The sequence below is a fragment of the Pipistrellus hanaki genome (genome assembly GCF_964339955.1).
Source record: "Pipistrellus hanaki genome assembly, chromosome: 14".
Classification (NCBI taxonomy): Eukaryota; Metazoa; Chordata; class Mammalia; order Chiroptera; family Vespertilionidae; genus Pipistrellus; species Pipistrellus hanaki.
In genome coordinates, this window is record NC_140516.1 from 34,756,135 (window position 1) to 34,774,353 (window position 18,219).

The 18,219-nt window shown below is 49.5% G+C and overlaps 1 protein-coding gene across 29 annotated transcripts in view; it reads right to left on the reverse strand.

Annotated features, from left to right (window-relative positions):
- The window catches only part of SORBS1 (sorbin and SH3 domain containing 1), a 210,874-nt gene extending 193,380 nt beyond the window's left edge, over positions 1-17,494 (reverse strand). For 23 of the 29 annotated variants that reach the window (XM_084903988.1, XM_084903984.1, XM_084903994.1 and 20 more), the window contains exon 1: positions 17,323-17,494. In XM_084903988.1, coding sequence (XP_084760114.1) covers positions 17,323-17,484 — 162 coding nt within the window. In that variant the 5' untranslated portion in view covers positions 17,485-17,494. The remainder of the gene's footprint in view (positions 1-17,322) is intronic. The other 6 variants (XM_084903989.1, XM_084903998.1, XM_084903997.1 and 3 more) reach the window with 1 other exon arrangement.
- Positions 17,495-18,219: the final 725 nt, after the last annotated feature.

Consider the following 18,219-nt stretch of genomic DNA (forward strand, 5'->3'; position numbering starts at 1 on the left):
AGTCCTAAGTTTCCCAAAGATGGGCTTGGAGAGTGGGGTGGGGCAGAGGAGAGCAGGAAGGTAAGGGGTTCACTGATGACCAGTTCCCTGCCCTGACAATCTCTGTCCAGTGAATTCAGGAAGATTAACTACCCAACCCTGTGCCGCCCCAGAATGGAGCACTGACTTCGGCCACACTCCAGGAAAATAAGGAAGAGGACCGGGCGGTTTCTTCTCTCACCTCCATGCAACAGCCTCACAGTTCTCCAGCCCAGACCCTTCCCCCTGCCCGAGCCCCAGGACTAACGACTCCACTGTGTGAGATGAGCTTGAGCCACAAGCAAAGGGGGCCTCCTGATAAAACACGGAGCTTGGGAGATAAAGACATGGGCCCAGATCTCCCCGCTAGTTCAGGGGCAGAGCTGGGGATAGAGCAGTAGTCTCCGGGCTCCAGCCACCAGAGGCTCGCTTGGTGCCTCTGCCCACACCCTCTTTCCCACCAGCTGGGCCCCTCCTGTCTCAGGTGTCACCACTCTCCCAGGCGAGGAAGCTTGCAGTCACCTCTACCTCTTTCCTTGCCTTATTTTCTCCTCTTCGTATCACCAAGACCAGTAATCCTTCAGTGATTTAAAAAAAAAAAAAAAAAGAAGAAGAAGAAGAAGAAGACTGCAGATAGCCCTAGCTGGTTTGGCTCAGTGGACAGAGCACCGGCCTGCTCCCCTCTGCCCCCTCCCCTCTCTCTTGGATGATCACCTCTCAGCTCCCTCTCTAGACCTTTGCCCATCACTCCCCTCCTTGGGCAAGTCTTACCTTCTCCCCTCTCCCGTATCCAATGGTCCTTCCAGGCTCTGTCCAAGACCCCCTCCACGAGGACACCTCCCCTGACCTCTACGGTCCGCGGCAATCCCTGACTCCTCTCGCTCAATCGCCACTGCCTAAGCCTGGTGCCTAAGCCCTCCTGGCCTCTGCTGTCACCGGACCACCAGAGCTATATGAGCTCTACCCTCACCAAACGGCAATGGCTGCCCAGCAACTTGGCCATGCTCCTTCTACCTCCGAACTCAGCCTGGCATTCTTTCCACAAATATTATCTGAGTGCCTTCAATATGCCAGAAAGTTCTTATCCTTGCTCTTGAAATGCTCCTTACTGTTCAAGGCATTTATTAAAGGCTACCTACGCTGTGAATCCTTCTCCACCCCACCACCCCACCTCCCGCACCCCTCACCCTTTGGAGTTTTCACTTCTACACCTGGGACCTCCTACTTGTTCTCCAGCCAATGTCCCCTGGCGTCCTCTGGGACCCAGACCTTTTCTTTACTCATGGCTGGACCTCCCACAACACCCTATACCAATAAATGCTCAATGAACAGCTTTCACAGTGAACTGAAACAGAATCTGTCCAACTCTCAGGCCAGTTTGGGCTCCTGGGTGGCCTCAAGCTCTGTACATCCAAATGACCTCTTACTGTTCTTCCAAGATTGGATTTGGGCCCAGACTGAGTCAAATGACCTCTTATCATTCTTCCAAAATTAGGCTTTCCTCTTTAATTACACCTTATCTGGCCATACTCTATGTGGATTCTAATTACATAATTACTTCAAGCCCTGGGACTTAAAAACAAAAAAGAAAAGAAAGGTGTATATATGATTACACCGGTTAAATAAATACATCAAATATGTATATTTATATACACCGTACTCCATTTTCTTGTTCATGTACAATTTTGTGACCCAGAAAATATAGTCCATGGAGGGAACTAAATGACATTATGGTAAAAATCTCACCGGGTGGGAACAGATGAAGGAGAACTTTATAGAGAAGCCTAAGCCTGAGACGGGCCTGAAAGAGCTTACAGTCAGTCCCCAGGCCTCTCCCCTCCCACTTCTACATGAAGAGAGGGGGCTGAATGACCTTGGGCCTGGGAGATTTTTTAAAATCATGACCAGGCCTGATCCCTCCTAACCAAAAATATCCATCTTTTTCTGAATTCCAGGCACTCACTGTGCTGTCGCCCTCCTAAGGCACATTGGCACCAGTCTCTCTCCCCTATGTCCATCCTGCAGACCAGGACCCAGGCTCACCCACCTTGATATTCCCAATCTCGATCCCTCCCAGATCCAGAGGGGCTTCTAGCAGGCCTTCCCTCTGCCTTATCCTCCAGCCAGCCATATTGAAATATATGCCCTAGCCCGGATGGTGTGGCTCAGTGGTTAAGCATCAGTCTATGAACCAGGAGGTCCTGGTTCAATTCCAGGGCAGGGCACATGCCTGGGTTGCAGGCTTGATCCCCAAAATGGGATGTACAGGAGGCAGACAATCAATGATTCTCTCATCATTGATCTCTCTCTCTCTCTCTCTCTCTCTCCCCTCTCCACCCCTTGCTCTCTGAAATCAATAAAAATATGTATATTTTTTTTAATAAAATGAAATATATGCCCTTCTGCCAATGCACTAAGCCTTCCCTGCCTCTGCATGTGTGGTCCCTCTGCCCTCTATCAGAAATGCTCCCCTCTTCCAGTCCAGTTCCAGCTTCCCTGCCTTTGCATGCATGGCCCCCACTGTACCCTGTACTCGCCCTTACTCAGTGCTTATAACATTCTGACACAAAAACCTTTTCATGTGCCTACGTCTCCCTTCAGACCAGTGGTCACTCAACTCTTTGGTCACACTTTTCTATTACCCTGTTTCCCCGAAAATAAGACAGTGTCTTACATTAATTTTTTCTCCCAAAGTTGCGCTAGGACTTATTTTCAGGGGATGTCTTATCTTTCCATGTGCTAGGTCTTATTTTCGGAGGATGTTTTATTTTCGGGGAAACACGGTAGTAAAATAGCATTGAGCAAACTCACTTATAACTTAACAACTCTGTTTTGTAAGTAGGAAAGCTACATTGTTCTATGCCTGAATTAAAGAATAAGTGGAGCTTTAACTGGGAAGTTTTCTTCCTTCCCTCAATGGGTATCCTGAGAGCTCACCCACTGCTCTGGTTTACAAACAAGAGGACAGCAAAGGAGGTTTATTCTCTCTGTTTTCCCCGATTCTGGTACAGAACCCAAAACCTACTAAATGAACTAACTTACACCACAGATAGACAACAGCTCCTGGGGCCAGGACTTGCCAGCTTTGAGGGTAGAATGGTGAAGAGAAACAGCCTGGCCACTGTCATCATGGACCCATCCTACTGACCGGTGGGCTGGGCAGAAACAATGATTTTCTAACCAAGTGGGACAACGCAGCTGAGATGGGTGCTGTGAGGAATGCTCAGGAGCCTCACACAGGAGGGTTTATCCTGCTCCGAAGGGTCAGAGAGGCTGCCCCCTCCGCTGCTCCAGGTGACTCTGGAGGAGAAGCAGTGCTAACCGCTAACCGGGGAAGGGAGGAAAACGCACTGCAGGCTAAGGAATGGGAATAAGCCCTGAGGTGGACGGAGAGGCATAAGCACCAGGACTCACAGAGGCCAGCAAAGTGAAGGAGCGAACAGGCCCCCAAAGGATGACGCCTTCTCCTGTCCCGTTGACTCCTCTCCACTTGCCAGGACCCCCACCCCGCTGCGGACCTCTGAAGGGGTCACTCAGCCCTGCCTCTGCCTGGTCCTCCCCCAGACAGAACCCCCACTCCCTCTGAGGAGCCCAAAAGCCCAGGAAGACACCTCTGAAAACCATGCACGTTGCCATGGGCACCACCAATCAAAGGCTCCCGGGCAGTTTAATGTTTTAAAGAGCGTGTTAAATATTTCACATCATGTAACAGCCCGGCGTCTTCCTTCCCTACTCACACCAATAAAATGCCAATCTGAAAGACAGTCTGGGGGTGCGCACCCACCGTCAAGGGCATCCTTGGCTTCCTGGTTGCCAGGTGCATGCTCTTTAGGGGGCAACCTGGGCAATCCAGAACCAAAGCCGCAAAACTCTTCTCTCCCGGAGCTCCAAGAAGGAAAATTATTTACAGTGAGGCTTCAGGTGAGCATTTAAATAGCCCACGACTTGAATAATTAAAGACAAGACCAGGACCATAGAGCCTGACGCAGGCTGGCGGGCGGCGGGCCTGCTCCCGCGGCAGCTGTCTCCAGGAGGAGCTGTATCTTCTGTCAGTGCTCAGGCATGACTAACATTTCCCAGTTCCTGGGGGGCCTCCCCCCCCTCACACCTGCCAGTGCTTGCTCACTCCTGTGCCATGTCCAGCATAAAGGCCCCACAAAGCAAGCAAAAGAGTCCTAAAAGGCCTGAGACTGCCTGGCCCAGGCTTGTGGGCCGGGCAGCCTGGTTTTTGGCAACCACCGCCAAACGCTGCTTAGGCCTCGGCACTCCCGAGCCCCAGGACTCTATTTTCTGACCTGCTGGGATTTTGCTTTCTCCAGAGCCTTACTCGTGTTCCTTACAGCAGCCCAGTTCCTACGTTGCCCTGGCTTCTCTGTCCAGATCCCTGGCCGGATCTCAAGCCCACTGCCCGGGCCACTGGGGCAGCAGCTCAGATCTCCCAGCTCAGTTCCGGCCTCTCTTACCTCATCCCTGGCTTCTAGATCCCGCCCGGCCTCCTACCACCGGCCTCCTGTGTGCATTGTCCATAGAGAGAAACCCAAGCACAGAAGAGTCAGCAGTGCGTGTACGTTACAATCATCTTGGAAATACCCCGACATCAATGCCCCCCCAAAATGCTCCCACTTTCCTGTCAGTTTGTGACAAGCACCTACAACCCCTGACCATTGTGCTGCACTCACAGAAAACATTGACCCAACACTAGCTCTGCTCCGACTAAGGACAAGCACTACGCGGAGAAGCAATCTGCCAACGAATCACACGCCAGTCAAGGAAGCCCTCGTGTGCACAGACACCAGGCCCCACACAGATTCCCAGCAGTATGGGGAGCTGTTTGGATTGCACAAGGTACGTCCCAGTGACCCTTCAGACTAGGAATCCAAGCTTACCTGTTGGCCTGCGAGCTGATGTTAACAATCGATGCGTAAGGCATTATATAGTAGTAAATGAGCAATGAGTTTTCACATCGACAAGCAGGCAGAGGGTGCTTCTGGATCTAAGGACTCGTTCCTGCTAACAGCTGCTATGAGCTCGAACATCACTCATGCTGGAAAAGCCCTCACAGGAATGAGGCTGGCAGAGCCAGTGACAGGTTAAGGCCCCAGCACTCCATCCTGATCATGGTGCTGGTCCTCAGGCTCATGCCACACCGAGAACCCAGGTTGTCAGGAACCGTCTCCTCACAGGTCTTTCCTGGCTCGTCATTGCCCTCCCTGTACTACCGTGTTTCCCCGAAAATAAGACATCCTCCGAAAATAAGACTAGCACATGGAAAGATAAGACATCCCCTGAAAATAAGACCTAGCACAACTTTGGGAGAAAAAAATAATATAAGACGCTGTCTTATTTTCGGGGAACCAAGGTAGCTGTCCTGTGTGCCTCACTCGGGCAAGGCGAGATGTCACATGTATTATGTATCTAGCATGCTCTCACCGCCCCTCCCTCACACACACACACTGTCATACGGAAACCTTCCTACTTCAAAACCTGAAGCAAACTGCTGAATGCCTGCTGGGGAAGATAAGAAAGAGCCCGGCCCTCTTGAAGAAACAAACTCCAGGAGGGCAGTACCCGTGTCTACACTGCTCACCGATATTTGCTTAATGAATGAAATGAAACTGGCTATTGAGCACTTCTTAAAGTGAAGAGCCACATCACACGGGGCGCGCTCCCATTGCTCGGGCTAACACAGAGCTCTCCTTCTCTTCACCCAACAAAATGGGGCGCCTCTAGGACGCCCTGCTACATGAAAAAGACCTGCTTACAAGACTGAGGGATGATGGGAATGCAAATCACCACACAACAGAAACTTGAAGAAAAGGCCAGGGTCTAACTGCTGACCCACCTGGGCTTCCGGCCCTTCTGCCTCTGCACTCCTTTGGCAAATCCCTCGCTCACAGGAGTGATGGTACATGTCTGTGACCCCATCCCCCCAACGTGAAGATACAGAGAGGGGAGAAGGGATGTTTGGGGACAGGAGAGAGGGCTGTGGGCAGAGGCAGACAAGGAGGAAGATGACATCAAAAGGTCCTTGTGCAGAGTACAGGGGCTCAGAGGGACTGGTGAACATGCTGGCATTTTTACATCAGCTCACATGACGGGAGCAGCCCCTGGCTTAGAAACATTCGGCTATACGTCCTCCAGGTGGTCAGTTCGTTCTACAAACACAGCCTCACCTGCCTGTGCGCTTTTCCCCTTCCACAGTCTCCTGTTCGATAACGCTCCTAGACTCTGCCAATAACTTCTCATTCTCAATACAGCAACCAGCACCACTGAGTGACTTCCATGTGTCACTGTTCTGAAGACTTGCCTAACTGATTATCTGATCCTCTGCACAATCCTATGAGGCAGGTCCCATTGTTGTCTCCATTTCATAGGCGAGGCAACTGACACAGAGCAGGAACTGCCCCAGGAAGCAGCAGAGCCAGGGTGTGAACCCAGGCAGACCAAGAGCACTCATATCACCCTCCGCCCCTAACTCACCTCAGGAAGAGAAGAGCCAAACTCCAAGACAAGAGATATGTTCCCACGTCAGGCCCCTCTGGCCACACGGCCTAAAACAAGTGGCTTTTCTGTGCCTCAGTTGCCTCAACTGTGAAACACAGCTCATCAGAGTCTTGGTCCAGGAACACAGTTTCCTAGCTCTGTGGGCCCACACTGCCCAAGAGAACGTCCTGAGACGATGCGAACATTCTAGACCTGTGCTGCCATATGGCAGCCACGAGCCTCATGTGGCAGTCAGGCACTTGAAATGTGGCTAGTGTGACTGAGAAGGTGAATTTAAAATTGTGTTTCATTTTAATTCATTTAAACTTAAATGGCCACGTGTGGCATATTGGAAAACTGAGCTCTAGTCTATTCATCCCAGGAAGGCAGGTGCTGCTTCTCCTTGGTCATCACTGCATTCCCAGAGCCCAGCACAGACCCCGGAGTAGTCTACTTAGTGGTTCAAGCAATTAGCTCACAAGTTTGGGAAAACCAAAATAAGTTATGAAAAAGCGCTTAAACATTTTTTAACACTATAAGTGCAGGATTACATCTGTCATTCATTTTCCTAGTCTATGAATCTGATCTTAACTCATAACACTGTGAGGCCAATTAAATACATAACTACAATCTGTTTGGGAGGAATAATCCTCTACTGTCCATGCTACAGACCAGAACTGCTCTCTCTGCCGACTTTGAGATCAACCATTTGGACCCTGGGCTCTGTAGGTGAGCCAGGGCATGCGCAGCTGAACTCCCAGAGAGCGAGGCCTCATTCTTTTTTTTCTTTTCTTTTTTTTTTTTTAATATTTTATTGATTTCTTACAGAGAGGAAGGGAAAGAGATAGAGAGCTAGAAACGTCGATGAGAGAGAAACATCAATCAGCTGCCTCTTGCACATCCCCCACCAGGATGTGCCCACAACCAAGGTACATGCCCTTGACCGGAATCGAACCTGAGACCTTTCAGTCCGCAGACCGACGCTCTATCCACTGAGCCAAACCGGTTTCGGCAGAGGCCTCATTCTTTGAGTAGAGTCTGGGAATTCCGAGAGAGCAACTCACGTTTTCATACTTCCTTGACGTACTCTTTCTATGCACCAAGAACTGTGGCAGATATAGGAGATACAAAGATGACTACAATGTGGTCCATGCAAGGAGCCCACAGTCCAGAAAGAGTAAGAGGTCTAATTTACAGAGGCCTTACGCTGTGCATGGCACTGAACTACAGTCAGGAGAACAGTATAAGCCAAACAATCCATTCACTGGCATGCTGTAACAGACGTATATACCATGCCTTGCACATAGTAGGCACTCAGAGCAGTAAACAGAATCAAATCTTTTTTATATTGACTGATTGATTGATTGATTTGAGAGAAAGGAGGAGGAGGTGGAGAAAGAAAGAAAGAAACATCAATTTGTTTTGTTCCATATATTTATGCATTCATTGGTTGATTCTTGCCTTGACCAGGAATCAAACCCACAATCTTGGCGTATAGGAGGACACTTTAACCAACTGAGCTACCCAGCCAGGGCCTTGAATCAAATCTTGACCAGCAGCTCATTTTAAGGCTGAAGAAACCAAGGCACAGACAGGGTAAGGGACTTCTCAAGGTGACCCAAGTAGTTAGAGATGGGGCTGAAGACAGCACCTGGGCCTTGTCACTCACCAGCTCAACAATCTCTACACTGTCTCCCCGTGCTTCTCATCGGATAGCACAGAGAGTAGCAAAATCTGCCTGTTATTATGTCTATCTCAGAATAAAACATGGATTTACTTTTGTAAGCTTGTGTGCTTGGGACTTTTGAAATCTGATGACTATCGTATGCATGCCATCTTAGAAACATGCACTCAATTATTCAACAAACATTTCTTGGGAATATACTATATGTCAGGCACTAGTTGAAGGCTTGAAAGGAGAGCTGAAACAAACTTCTGGTCAAGTCAGAGGGTTGAACAGCCATATTTATTTCTGCTCTCTCCCAAACCCCACTAAAAGCGAGGTCTGTTCTTTTGTTTAATGAAAAGGAGACAACAGCAGGCAAGAAATGTCAACAGAACTCTGGAAGACAGAGCTGACCACCAAGCAGTAGCTGATTTAGGTTTCTGCTTCATCTGCTCTGCTAAGTGCAAACGGGAGGAAACCACTAAACAAGTGGCAACTTATGCCACAGAAACAGGAGAAGGCGCAGGAATTGGAGGCACCAAGGACTGAGCGAAGCAGGAGTGGATAAAAAAGAGGACAGCCTGCTAAAAGTTGGTGCAAAGAGCAACCAGACGCCAGAGTCCCCCTGCAATCTCCTCAGTCTGGTGATTCCCCTTCCTTAGCCAGCAGAAGGTGGAGGTTCCCTGTTTAGGCAAATTACATTAGACACTCTAAATTCAGACACAGTTGAGGGAGGGGCACACAACTGGGGGGAAGGGGTAGGCAGAAAGGGGGGCAACTTTCAGAAAATAGATGCATTGAGTGAAAATCCATACACCCATCCTCCTTTCCTACCAAGGCTCCCAGAATGCGGGACAACCAAGCTATGACACCCCCAGGCAAACTCCTCTCCAAAACACCCAATATACCCAGAGAAAGGTCTATAGGCACTGACACCTAGGTGTCCCCAGCAGAAAAAGGGATTACCCTGCAATGAAATTAACAACCCCTTCCTTGTCGCACCGATGCCCTATCAGCATTTTCGGGTCCACTCTTAAAGTACAAATGGACAACTCAGTGATCAGCATACACGGAAGGATGGCTCCAGTGGGAAATACAGTAACCAAAACAAGCAGAAAAGGGGACTTGGAAACAAAAACAATGTGGGGAACCGCAGAAAAATGCCCAAAACAAACAAACAAAAACCCATTGTAAGTGAACTTACTGCACCCATGAAACAAGAACGGATTTAGAAAAGAAAAAAAGTGAGCATTGCCCTAACTGGTTTGGCTCATTGGATGGAGCGTCAGCCTGTGGACTGAAGGGTCCCTGGTTCGATTCTAATCAAGGGCTTGTACCTTGGTTGTGGGCACATCCCCAGAAGGATGTGTGCAGGAGGCAGCTGATTGATGTTTGTTTGTAACTCTCTAAACTATCCCTCTCCCTTCCTCTCTGTAAAAAATCAATAAAAAAAAAATAATTATATATATATATATATATATATATATATATATATTTTTTTTTAAGTGAGCATTCAGAAAATAGGGAATTCTTAAAAGTAAAATATGCAAGTATGTTTCATGCAAAATCATAAAAGCAAGAAATTCAAAAGGATTGATTAAGGATAAAGAAGAAGATTTCTCTCAACAGGTAAAACAAAAATAAAATGGAAAACAAAACAAAAAAATCAAAGATTTTAAAATTACTAACTCGACCCCCAGTAAGTCCAACATCCAACTAATGTGAATTCCAGAGACAAAACACAGAAAATGGAGAAAAGGAACTGTCAAAGAAATTTTCCAAAAACTGAAAGATGTGAATCTTTAGTTCAAAAGAGCATAGAAACTGTGAGATAACCTTAATGGGATGACCGGGAAGAAGGGAAGTATGGTATGTGGGGAAGGGAGGAGGAAAAAGGGCAATAAGGGTTCCTCTAGTCCGATGTATGACATGAAGAAATAACATCTAAAATGAACAACCAGGAACCAGTATTATAAACAGACAACTTACAAATAATCTATCTATATAAAAGCCCCAAGAGACCTTTCGACCAATTGACCGGTAGCTATGACATGTGCTGACCACCAGGGGGCAGACACTCAATGCACAGGCATGGAAACATGGAACAGACTGATGAATCTCAGAGGAAAGGGGGGAGAGGGGACGGCAGGAAGAGATTAACCAAAGATCTTATATGCTGAGGTCCTGTGCATGCATTTGTGCACCAGTGAGGTCCTTCAGAACAAGCCTGCAGGGATCAGGCTGAAACCTGCAGCCCAACATCCCTTGAAGGGTCCCAGAACGTGAGAGGGGACAGGCCAGGCCAAGAGACCTTACTGGTGCACGCGTACACCAGGCCTTTAATATCTATAATATTAAGAGTGTACTACGCAAATAGACCGAACAGCAGAACGACTGTCTGAAAGACCACACTATGACACACACTGGGTGCTAGGCCAGCCAAGGGGGGTGCAATGCAATTGGTTGGGGGCCCTACCATCACCCCACGATCACCCCCACAGAGGAGGCCCAGGCCACCCTCTGTGGGGTGATCAATTGGGGATAGGAAGCCTCCATGATTGCCCCTAAGAGGGAGGCCCAGGCTACCCGGCCAGTGGCAGGAGGACAGTGCCTCCCTCTGTGTGCCGATCAATCACAAAGCCCTGGCCAGGTGGGCAGGGCCGTCCTCTGCTGGGCAATCTCCACAACCGATCGCCTCAAAGAGAGAGGCTGGTGGCGCTGTGGTAGGTGGGCGAGGCGATCGATTGCGGGGCTCCCAGACTGTGAGAGAGCTCAGGCCAGACTGAGGGGACCGCCCCCGTCTTCGCGCAGTGCACAAATATCATGCACCAGGCCTCTAGTATTATAATAGAATACAAATTATAGTAATATAAGGAGAAATGACTAAGAGAGTTGGAAATGACTGTGGTAGGTTTAATAACTGCCCCTTAAAGATGTTTATGTCCTAATCCCTGGCCCTATAAACATGTTACATGGCAAAGGGGAATTAAAATTGCAAATGGAATTAAAGGTGCTAATTAACTGACCTTAAAATAGGGAGACCACCCTATACTATCCAGGCGAGCCGGCAGTAATCACAGGGGTCCTTAAAAGTGGAAGAGGGAGGAAGAAGGGATTCAGAAGACGTGACTGTTAGAGGACAGAGTGATGCAATGGGAGGTCTCACCTGGCCACTGGGGCTGGGAAGAGGGAGGAATGGGAGCATGAGCCAAGGAATGCAGGTGACCTCTAGAAGCTGGAAGAAGCTAGATTCTTCCCATGAGGAGATGCAGCCAGGCTACCACCTGGATCTTAACCCAATGAGACCCTTCTTCACACTTAACAAAAAAAAAAAACCCTGTAATATAAATATCCGTTGTTTTAAGCCACTATGTTGATGGTACTTCAGTAATAGAAAATCGTGTTCGGTGACTGGGAAGTGGATCACCAGCATGAGGGGGCACAGCCTCGAGGTATTATTTGACTTTTAACTGTATATGCATATATCCATCTTTAATTTAAGAAGGTGAAATATAGATTCTCTCTTGCCAGATCTCACAATCTGGTGGAGAAGACTGACAGGAAACCAGCTGTTGCTAAAAAGCAAACTCGGGAAGAAAATCTTCTTTCAGATGTCAGGGGAGTCTAAAAGAGAAGGAGGAGTCAGCCAGATAAAAGAGAAAAGGTCTCTGGTGAGGGGACAAGTCCTGGTCTCTGGGGACATGTAGGAGTTCTGAAGGATGGGGCCTCGCTGGGCCTGCCAGAACCAACGGAAAGGGTGGAGGGGCAGTTCTCAACACCACCAGATGTGACACCTGCCCCATAGCTGGCTTTTCTGGATGGAGTACAGAGTCTGATATGAATATTTAGCGGGGACATGGATAGGTAAACACATTTTCCTGGGCCATTAACTCTACTGTACAGTAAAGCATTTTAAAAGCTTTTATACTAAAACCAGCACATATTCTATAACCCAAAACTCATGTGACTTTTTAACATAAACTGGAGACTTCAAGGGGATTTCTTGCTTGGGAGGCTCACTTGGTGACCATGAGCACCAAGACTCAATCTTCTAGGTGATTAATCAGAATCAGAAGAAACGTTTAAATGGCTGAAGCATGCATCCATCAAAGCAGTTGGGACTTCACACCAGCAACCAGTGGCTGCCTACCCTCCCTGTGCCACCACGAGATACCCTTTGGGTCCTAACCCACAAGAATCAGGATGTTGGGAAGCAACTTATTCTTTTCCAAAGGGGCCTGGCTGCTGCTACTGCTGGGTAGGGGTTAGCTCAGCCTGGGGAAACAAAGAAAAATCATTGCACTGAATTTTTCAGAGGGAACACTATAAAGGATCCTCAGAGACATTTCCAAGGACTGAAGAGTGCTCTCTTGGCCATAAGCCTGCCCACCAGATCCACCAACAAGAGCCCAGCTCCACACTACCCCAACCCCCACCCCAGCCCTTACAGAGCAGGCGTCTGTTAGAGAATGCACTGCAGATAGGCTTCTAGGGCAGGAAGTCAAGAAATAGGGCACATCTCTTGGGAGAGGGTGTCCCTTGTGTCCACAATACTAGGGTGGAAACTTTTTCCATTGTTATAGCTGTTTTTTGTTATAACAATAGCCACATGACAGTGAGTTGGAATTTTTTTTTTTTTTTTTTCTATTAAGAGCCACTACTGACCACAAAAGAAGAGAGGATGGTCGATCAATGAAGACCACACAGAAGTAAAAAGCAATTCAATTGGGTTTGGTTTATTTGTTTCGTGTGTAAAGCACATATACACATATTCAAAATGAGTGAACTCGGCTGATTTCAAATAACAAAAAAGAGAAGATGAAATTTTAATGACACAATAAATACATTAAAATACACTACAAAGTTACATCATTGACAGTAAAGAAAGGATGGGGAGGAGTCACAAGAGAAAGATATGCCCTCGCTGGTTTGGCTCAATGGATAGAGCGTCAGCCTGCGTACTGAAAGGTCCCAGGTTCAATTCCGGCCAAGGGCACATGCCTGGGTTGAGGGCTCGATCCCAAGTGGGGAGCGTAAAGGAGGCAGCTAATCAATGATTCTCTCTCATCATTGATGTTTCTATCTCTCCCTCTCCCTTCCTCTCTAAAAATCAATAAAAATATTTTTTTTTAAAAAAAGAGAAAGATACAACAGCAGAGAAAGAAAATGTACAGAAAAGGAAGATGTGGGAAACGGATGGGAAGATAGTGAAAGAGAGGGACAGACACATGCCTAACTATACACAACAAGAAGGAGCAACTAAAATCCAGAGATACTTCCTGGGCCTCCAAATTAGCCAAAGTGGATTATACTGTACATGGTCAGCTGTTGGACTGGGCTATGGACTTACAGTAGTAACACCTATTATGCCTTTGAATGGTTATAGATTGGGTAACAACTGTTCACAGCTCTTTAATTGATCATTGAAACATTCTGAGACTTAGCTCCCCCCAAATGAGCTGCAATTCAGTCAGTCAGTCATTCCCAAGTATCTCCTCTGAAAAGGAGTACATGAAACACCACCTCAAAAAACGTGCAATGGAAGTCAGGAGAAAATGCTGCTTGAGTTGAAAAGAAATTCCAGGGAAAACTTTTTTCATTTTCTGCATTAGAAAGAAAGAAGAAAAAAAACTGGGACTTCAGCAGAACTGAGTCCAACCTCAGCATTCTCCAGCATCACCACCAGCACACCTGACTTGCCACATGTTCAAGTTCAGCGAGCCCCAGTGGTTCCAAAGGCCTCAGCTGGCCCTGAAATGAAGCAGCCTCCACACTGCAATCAGAGGGTCAACAGGAGCGCTCCCAAGGAGATCCGAGTTAGTCCCAGCCCCAGGCTGGACTCTGAGGCCACTTATCCTACCCCTGGTCTAAGCCAAGACTCTTGTACTAACTTCGCACTCAGGGCTGCAGAAATCTGCTATTTCACAGCTGATAGAGCCCTACTCCCCACTTCCAGTTCCATCCTTTCTCCTCGGAGCTTGATGTCTGGTTTCCCCTTCCCCACCTGCCCTCAACCTACCCCTCAGTCCGTTTCTCCAACCTCTCCCTATGTCCTCCTCACTTTATCCCATCTTAGAATCACTTCTGCCAGAGGAGGGGGCTTCAGAGATACATTTAGAACGCAAGACCTAGAATCTATATCCATTAGGGATTCTGCCCAGCTCTGCATCTTGTTAGCTGTATGATATCAGACAAATTACCAAATCTTCCAACCCTTCAAGTTACTCAGTGAGGGAGGCTGAACCTGGCAATCACAGAGGAACTCTTCCAACTCTCATGTTCTAAATATCTAAACAGTCACCTGTGTAACCATAAGTTAACCTATGAGTTAAGCACACAGAGAAAGAGAATGAATTATAGCAACTCCCTTCCCTCAGCATTCTCCCATCCCATCCTCGTCTGCCCAGCCAGCCACCCACTCTGAGGGTCTGTGCCTCTTCCTCTGGGCAGTTCTAGTTCTGAATTATTTATATAATTATAACAAAACCTCAAGAATCACACTAATCAAGAAAAAGGTGAGTCTGAATCCAACAGAAGCTTGAGTCTTGAAAAGCTTCATTCATGCCATTGAGCAATATTGTGGATTTAACATCAGTTTAGCAAACAGAAAGAAAAAAAAAAAACATCTAAAAATGCCACCACAAACTGTACTTTTGAATCTAAGAACAGTAATTCTGTCAGGAACCCCGGAAAACAGTCTGCTCCAAAGCCCTCCACTTTACCAAGGCCCAGAGAGCAAAAGCCACTATTAGCCCAAAGCCCAAAGCAGGTTGGTAGCTAGGATCAAAGCCAAATGACCTTCTTCTGGTCCAAAACTTCTCCACCAAAGCTTTCTGAAACCATCCATTGCCTCTTTCACAGAGACAGAATAAATCCTAAGTTACCAGTGAGTGCCCTCTACAGCAAATCCATGTCTATGTCCGGGGAAGAGTCTAGAACTAAATCCAATGACCAGAGGAATTACTAACGCGGCCTCATAAAAGCTTGCTTTCCTGAGAGCCCTGCCCATTCATTCTCTGCAAAGAAAACCCCAGACCCTGCTATCTACACGGAACTCTATTTTGGAGAGGGGAAATGAGGAGAGAGCTGAACAGTTCTTTGTTTTGCTAGTAAGGAGCATCCATCTGCTGGTCCTTTCCCTAACTCCTTCCGCATCCCCCAATATCCCCAAGCCCTTCAGAAAAGTTCACAACAACTCTCCAACTGGAATAGTAAAAAGCAGGTCAGAGGAGGAGAGGGCCAACAGGGGGTGGGTGTCCAATGGAAAATGACAATTCTCTCCACCCTATGGGGTAGGAAGCATTTCTTTTCAGTTGCTAATACCCTGTGGGGAAGTCACCAGAGCTAGTTCCACTTGGGGGGCAGGGGGGGGGGGCCTCCAGCTGAGAAATGAGCTCCCAGAAATCCTGGAGAAGGAACCCTTGACTAACCAACCATCAACTCTAATAGTGCCCAACTAACGGACCAACTCCTCCCTGGGGGTGGGGGGAAGAGCCTGGGACACCAGAGCTTGGCTGGCAAGGAGCTATTTAAGGAGCATCAAGAGGGTGGGGCAGAAAATTGCTGGCAGCACCCTCTTCTCCCACCCCCCCCTCACAGCCTTACCACACCACACCACACCACACCACACCATACACACACCCTTCACCTCGGTCACCCCTCTCACCTATGTCTCTTAAGGGCTGTACATCTGGAGTCCGAAAATGTCCGGGATGTGTTTTCTGTCATTGAGGTTCCTGTCCACATTGGCTGCCCACCCCTCTTTGAAATGACAATGTCTCCCTTCTCTTGGATCACTACCAAGCCAAAAACACAAAACTGAATCTAGAGGAGCTAGAACAAACAAACAAACAAACAAGGAGGGGAGAGGATACAGACAAGCCATCCCTGGCCTTCACTTGTGAGAGGAAAAGGGGGGTTGATGTCAGATGCCTGGCAGGCCGGGATAGTTCCACGGTATCTCCCTCCTATTGATGGTGAGATCAATGCGGCCAATTTCAGCAGGTCTGCTCGGCGACAACAGACAGGAGCATCCTAGCGCTCAGTTTGAAACAAAAAAATCCAAAGGCTCAGCCAGAACATGCCGGGAAGACCCCAGGGGTCTGGATAACGCGAGCCACTCTCAGTGGGATCCCTTCTGCTTTTATGGAGCAGTGTAACCGCGTAATAAATCCTGTCTGCCTGAAGAAAGCATGCACTGGTGAATTTCAAAGACATCTTACGACAGCGGATGCGGGGGGGGGGGGGGGGGGAGAGAGAGAGATGCAGAATTCGACAGTGCATTCCTCCATGAAAGGAATATAAATGACTTCAAGCCTCTTTCCTGCTCTATCTTTGAACGGAGCCACCGCTTATCAAGGAAGCCACGCCGTAAAGCAGCCGGGGGAGAGCCGGGGATGCCCGGGGAATTCGGAGGAGGGAGGCGCTTTCCGCCCATCTGCTCGGGGACGGGCTGCCGGCCGGCCGGTCGCTCCGGGGGACGGAGCCTGGGCGGGTGGCGGGCACGCGGTCCCCGGACGCGGACACACACGGGCACCCGCTCCCTCGGGCGGGCCCCGGGCCAGGCCGGCGTCCTCGGCCCCTCCCGCCGCCCTCTCCTCCAGGAAGGATGCTGATGAATGAAACACCTGAGATGCCTCCATCCTGCGCTCGCTCGCTCGCTCCTTCCTTCCCCGGGCCGCGGCACCGGAGCCTCGCTCTCCCCGGCAGTTTCACTTCACCCCGCGGACCCACCCGGGCGTGGATGCCGCCTCCACCGCCCACACTGCAGCCAGCCTGGAGCTGGCGGGCGTTCTTGCCTGACCGAGGCCATGATCGCACGTACCCCCGACCCTCCAAAAAAAATAACCCCCAAAACGCTGGCATCTCCCAGAACCCCCGCACCCTGGGGAACTTTCCTTGAAAGAAAGAGTGACAGGAGGGAGGGAGGGTTCGGCCATGGGGGGGAGGGGGGAGGACATGGTTTCCCTGTGACTATGAAGGGGATGCTCGGGGGGAGGGGGTCCCCAAGTCCTTCCAATAGCTGGCCCTTTAAACGCGCCTCCTCTGAGCGCGGAACAAAGGCGCCGCCCGCGGGGGCCAGGCTGGCGCACGCCCCGGCGCCGGCGCCGCGGACCCGGGGAGCGCGGGCGGGCGGGCGGGCGGCGCGGGCTTACCTTGCGGGTCGCCGGGCGGCGGGCGGCGGGCGGCGCGCGTCCTGCCCCGCTCGCGCTCCACGCTGCAGTTGGCCCCGCTCTGTTTTTCTGGGACTCGGCGCTGACTTCACCAACACTCCGCGGCGGGCCAATGGGCTGCGGCGGCCGCCCCCTCATTAGCATGCGTCTGGAACCGTCCACTCCGGCGGCGCTCGGGCGGCGGGCGGGGCCCGGGGGCGGGGCCGGGCTCCGGGGTGACAGGAAGGGGCGTGTGCGCCAATGGGAGGCGAGGAAGTGGCCCGCCGCCCCGCCCCGCGGCATTGTCAACCCCTCGCGCGCGCGCGCGCGCGCGGGCCCGCGGTTCTCAGGCAGACGAAGCGCGCGCGGGCCCCGTTATACCCTTTCCATCGGGCCCGCGGCGGGCGAGGCCGAAGGATCCCTCCGGCCCTTCAGAGGGATCGCCCACGAGAAGCTGAGAAGGAACCTTGGACAAAAATAATAATAATAATAAAATAACAGCTATCATGTCTCGAGGTCATATGTTACTTCACGTCTGTGCCCCAGTTTGCTCCTCTGTAAAATGGTATAATAATAAGAAGAAGAAGATGCAATAAAGATGAGTAGAGTTAACCTAGGTAAAGCGTGGAAGTCAGTGTCTGGCTGTCAAGATACATACATGTTTGCTACTCTCGGTATTACACTCTGTGCCAGCCAGTGTGCTGAACGCTTCCTGGATATTTTTTCATTCGATCCTCATAGCCTTAAAAGAGAGGCACTGATATTAATCCCTATTTAATATCAGGGATTAATATCAGGAAAACGGAGGTGTGGTTTGAATGGCTTGCTCAAGGTCAAATAGAAAGTGGTGCAATCAGGATTTGAACTCAGGCTCCGAGTGCTCATTCATGCAACACATTT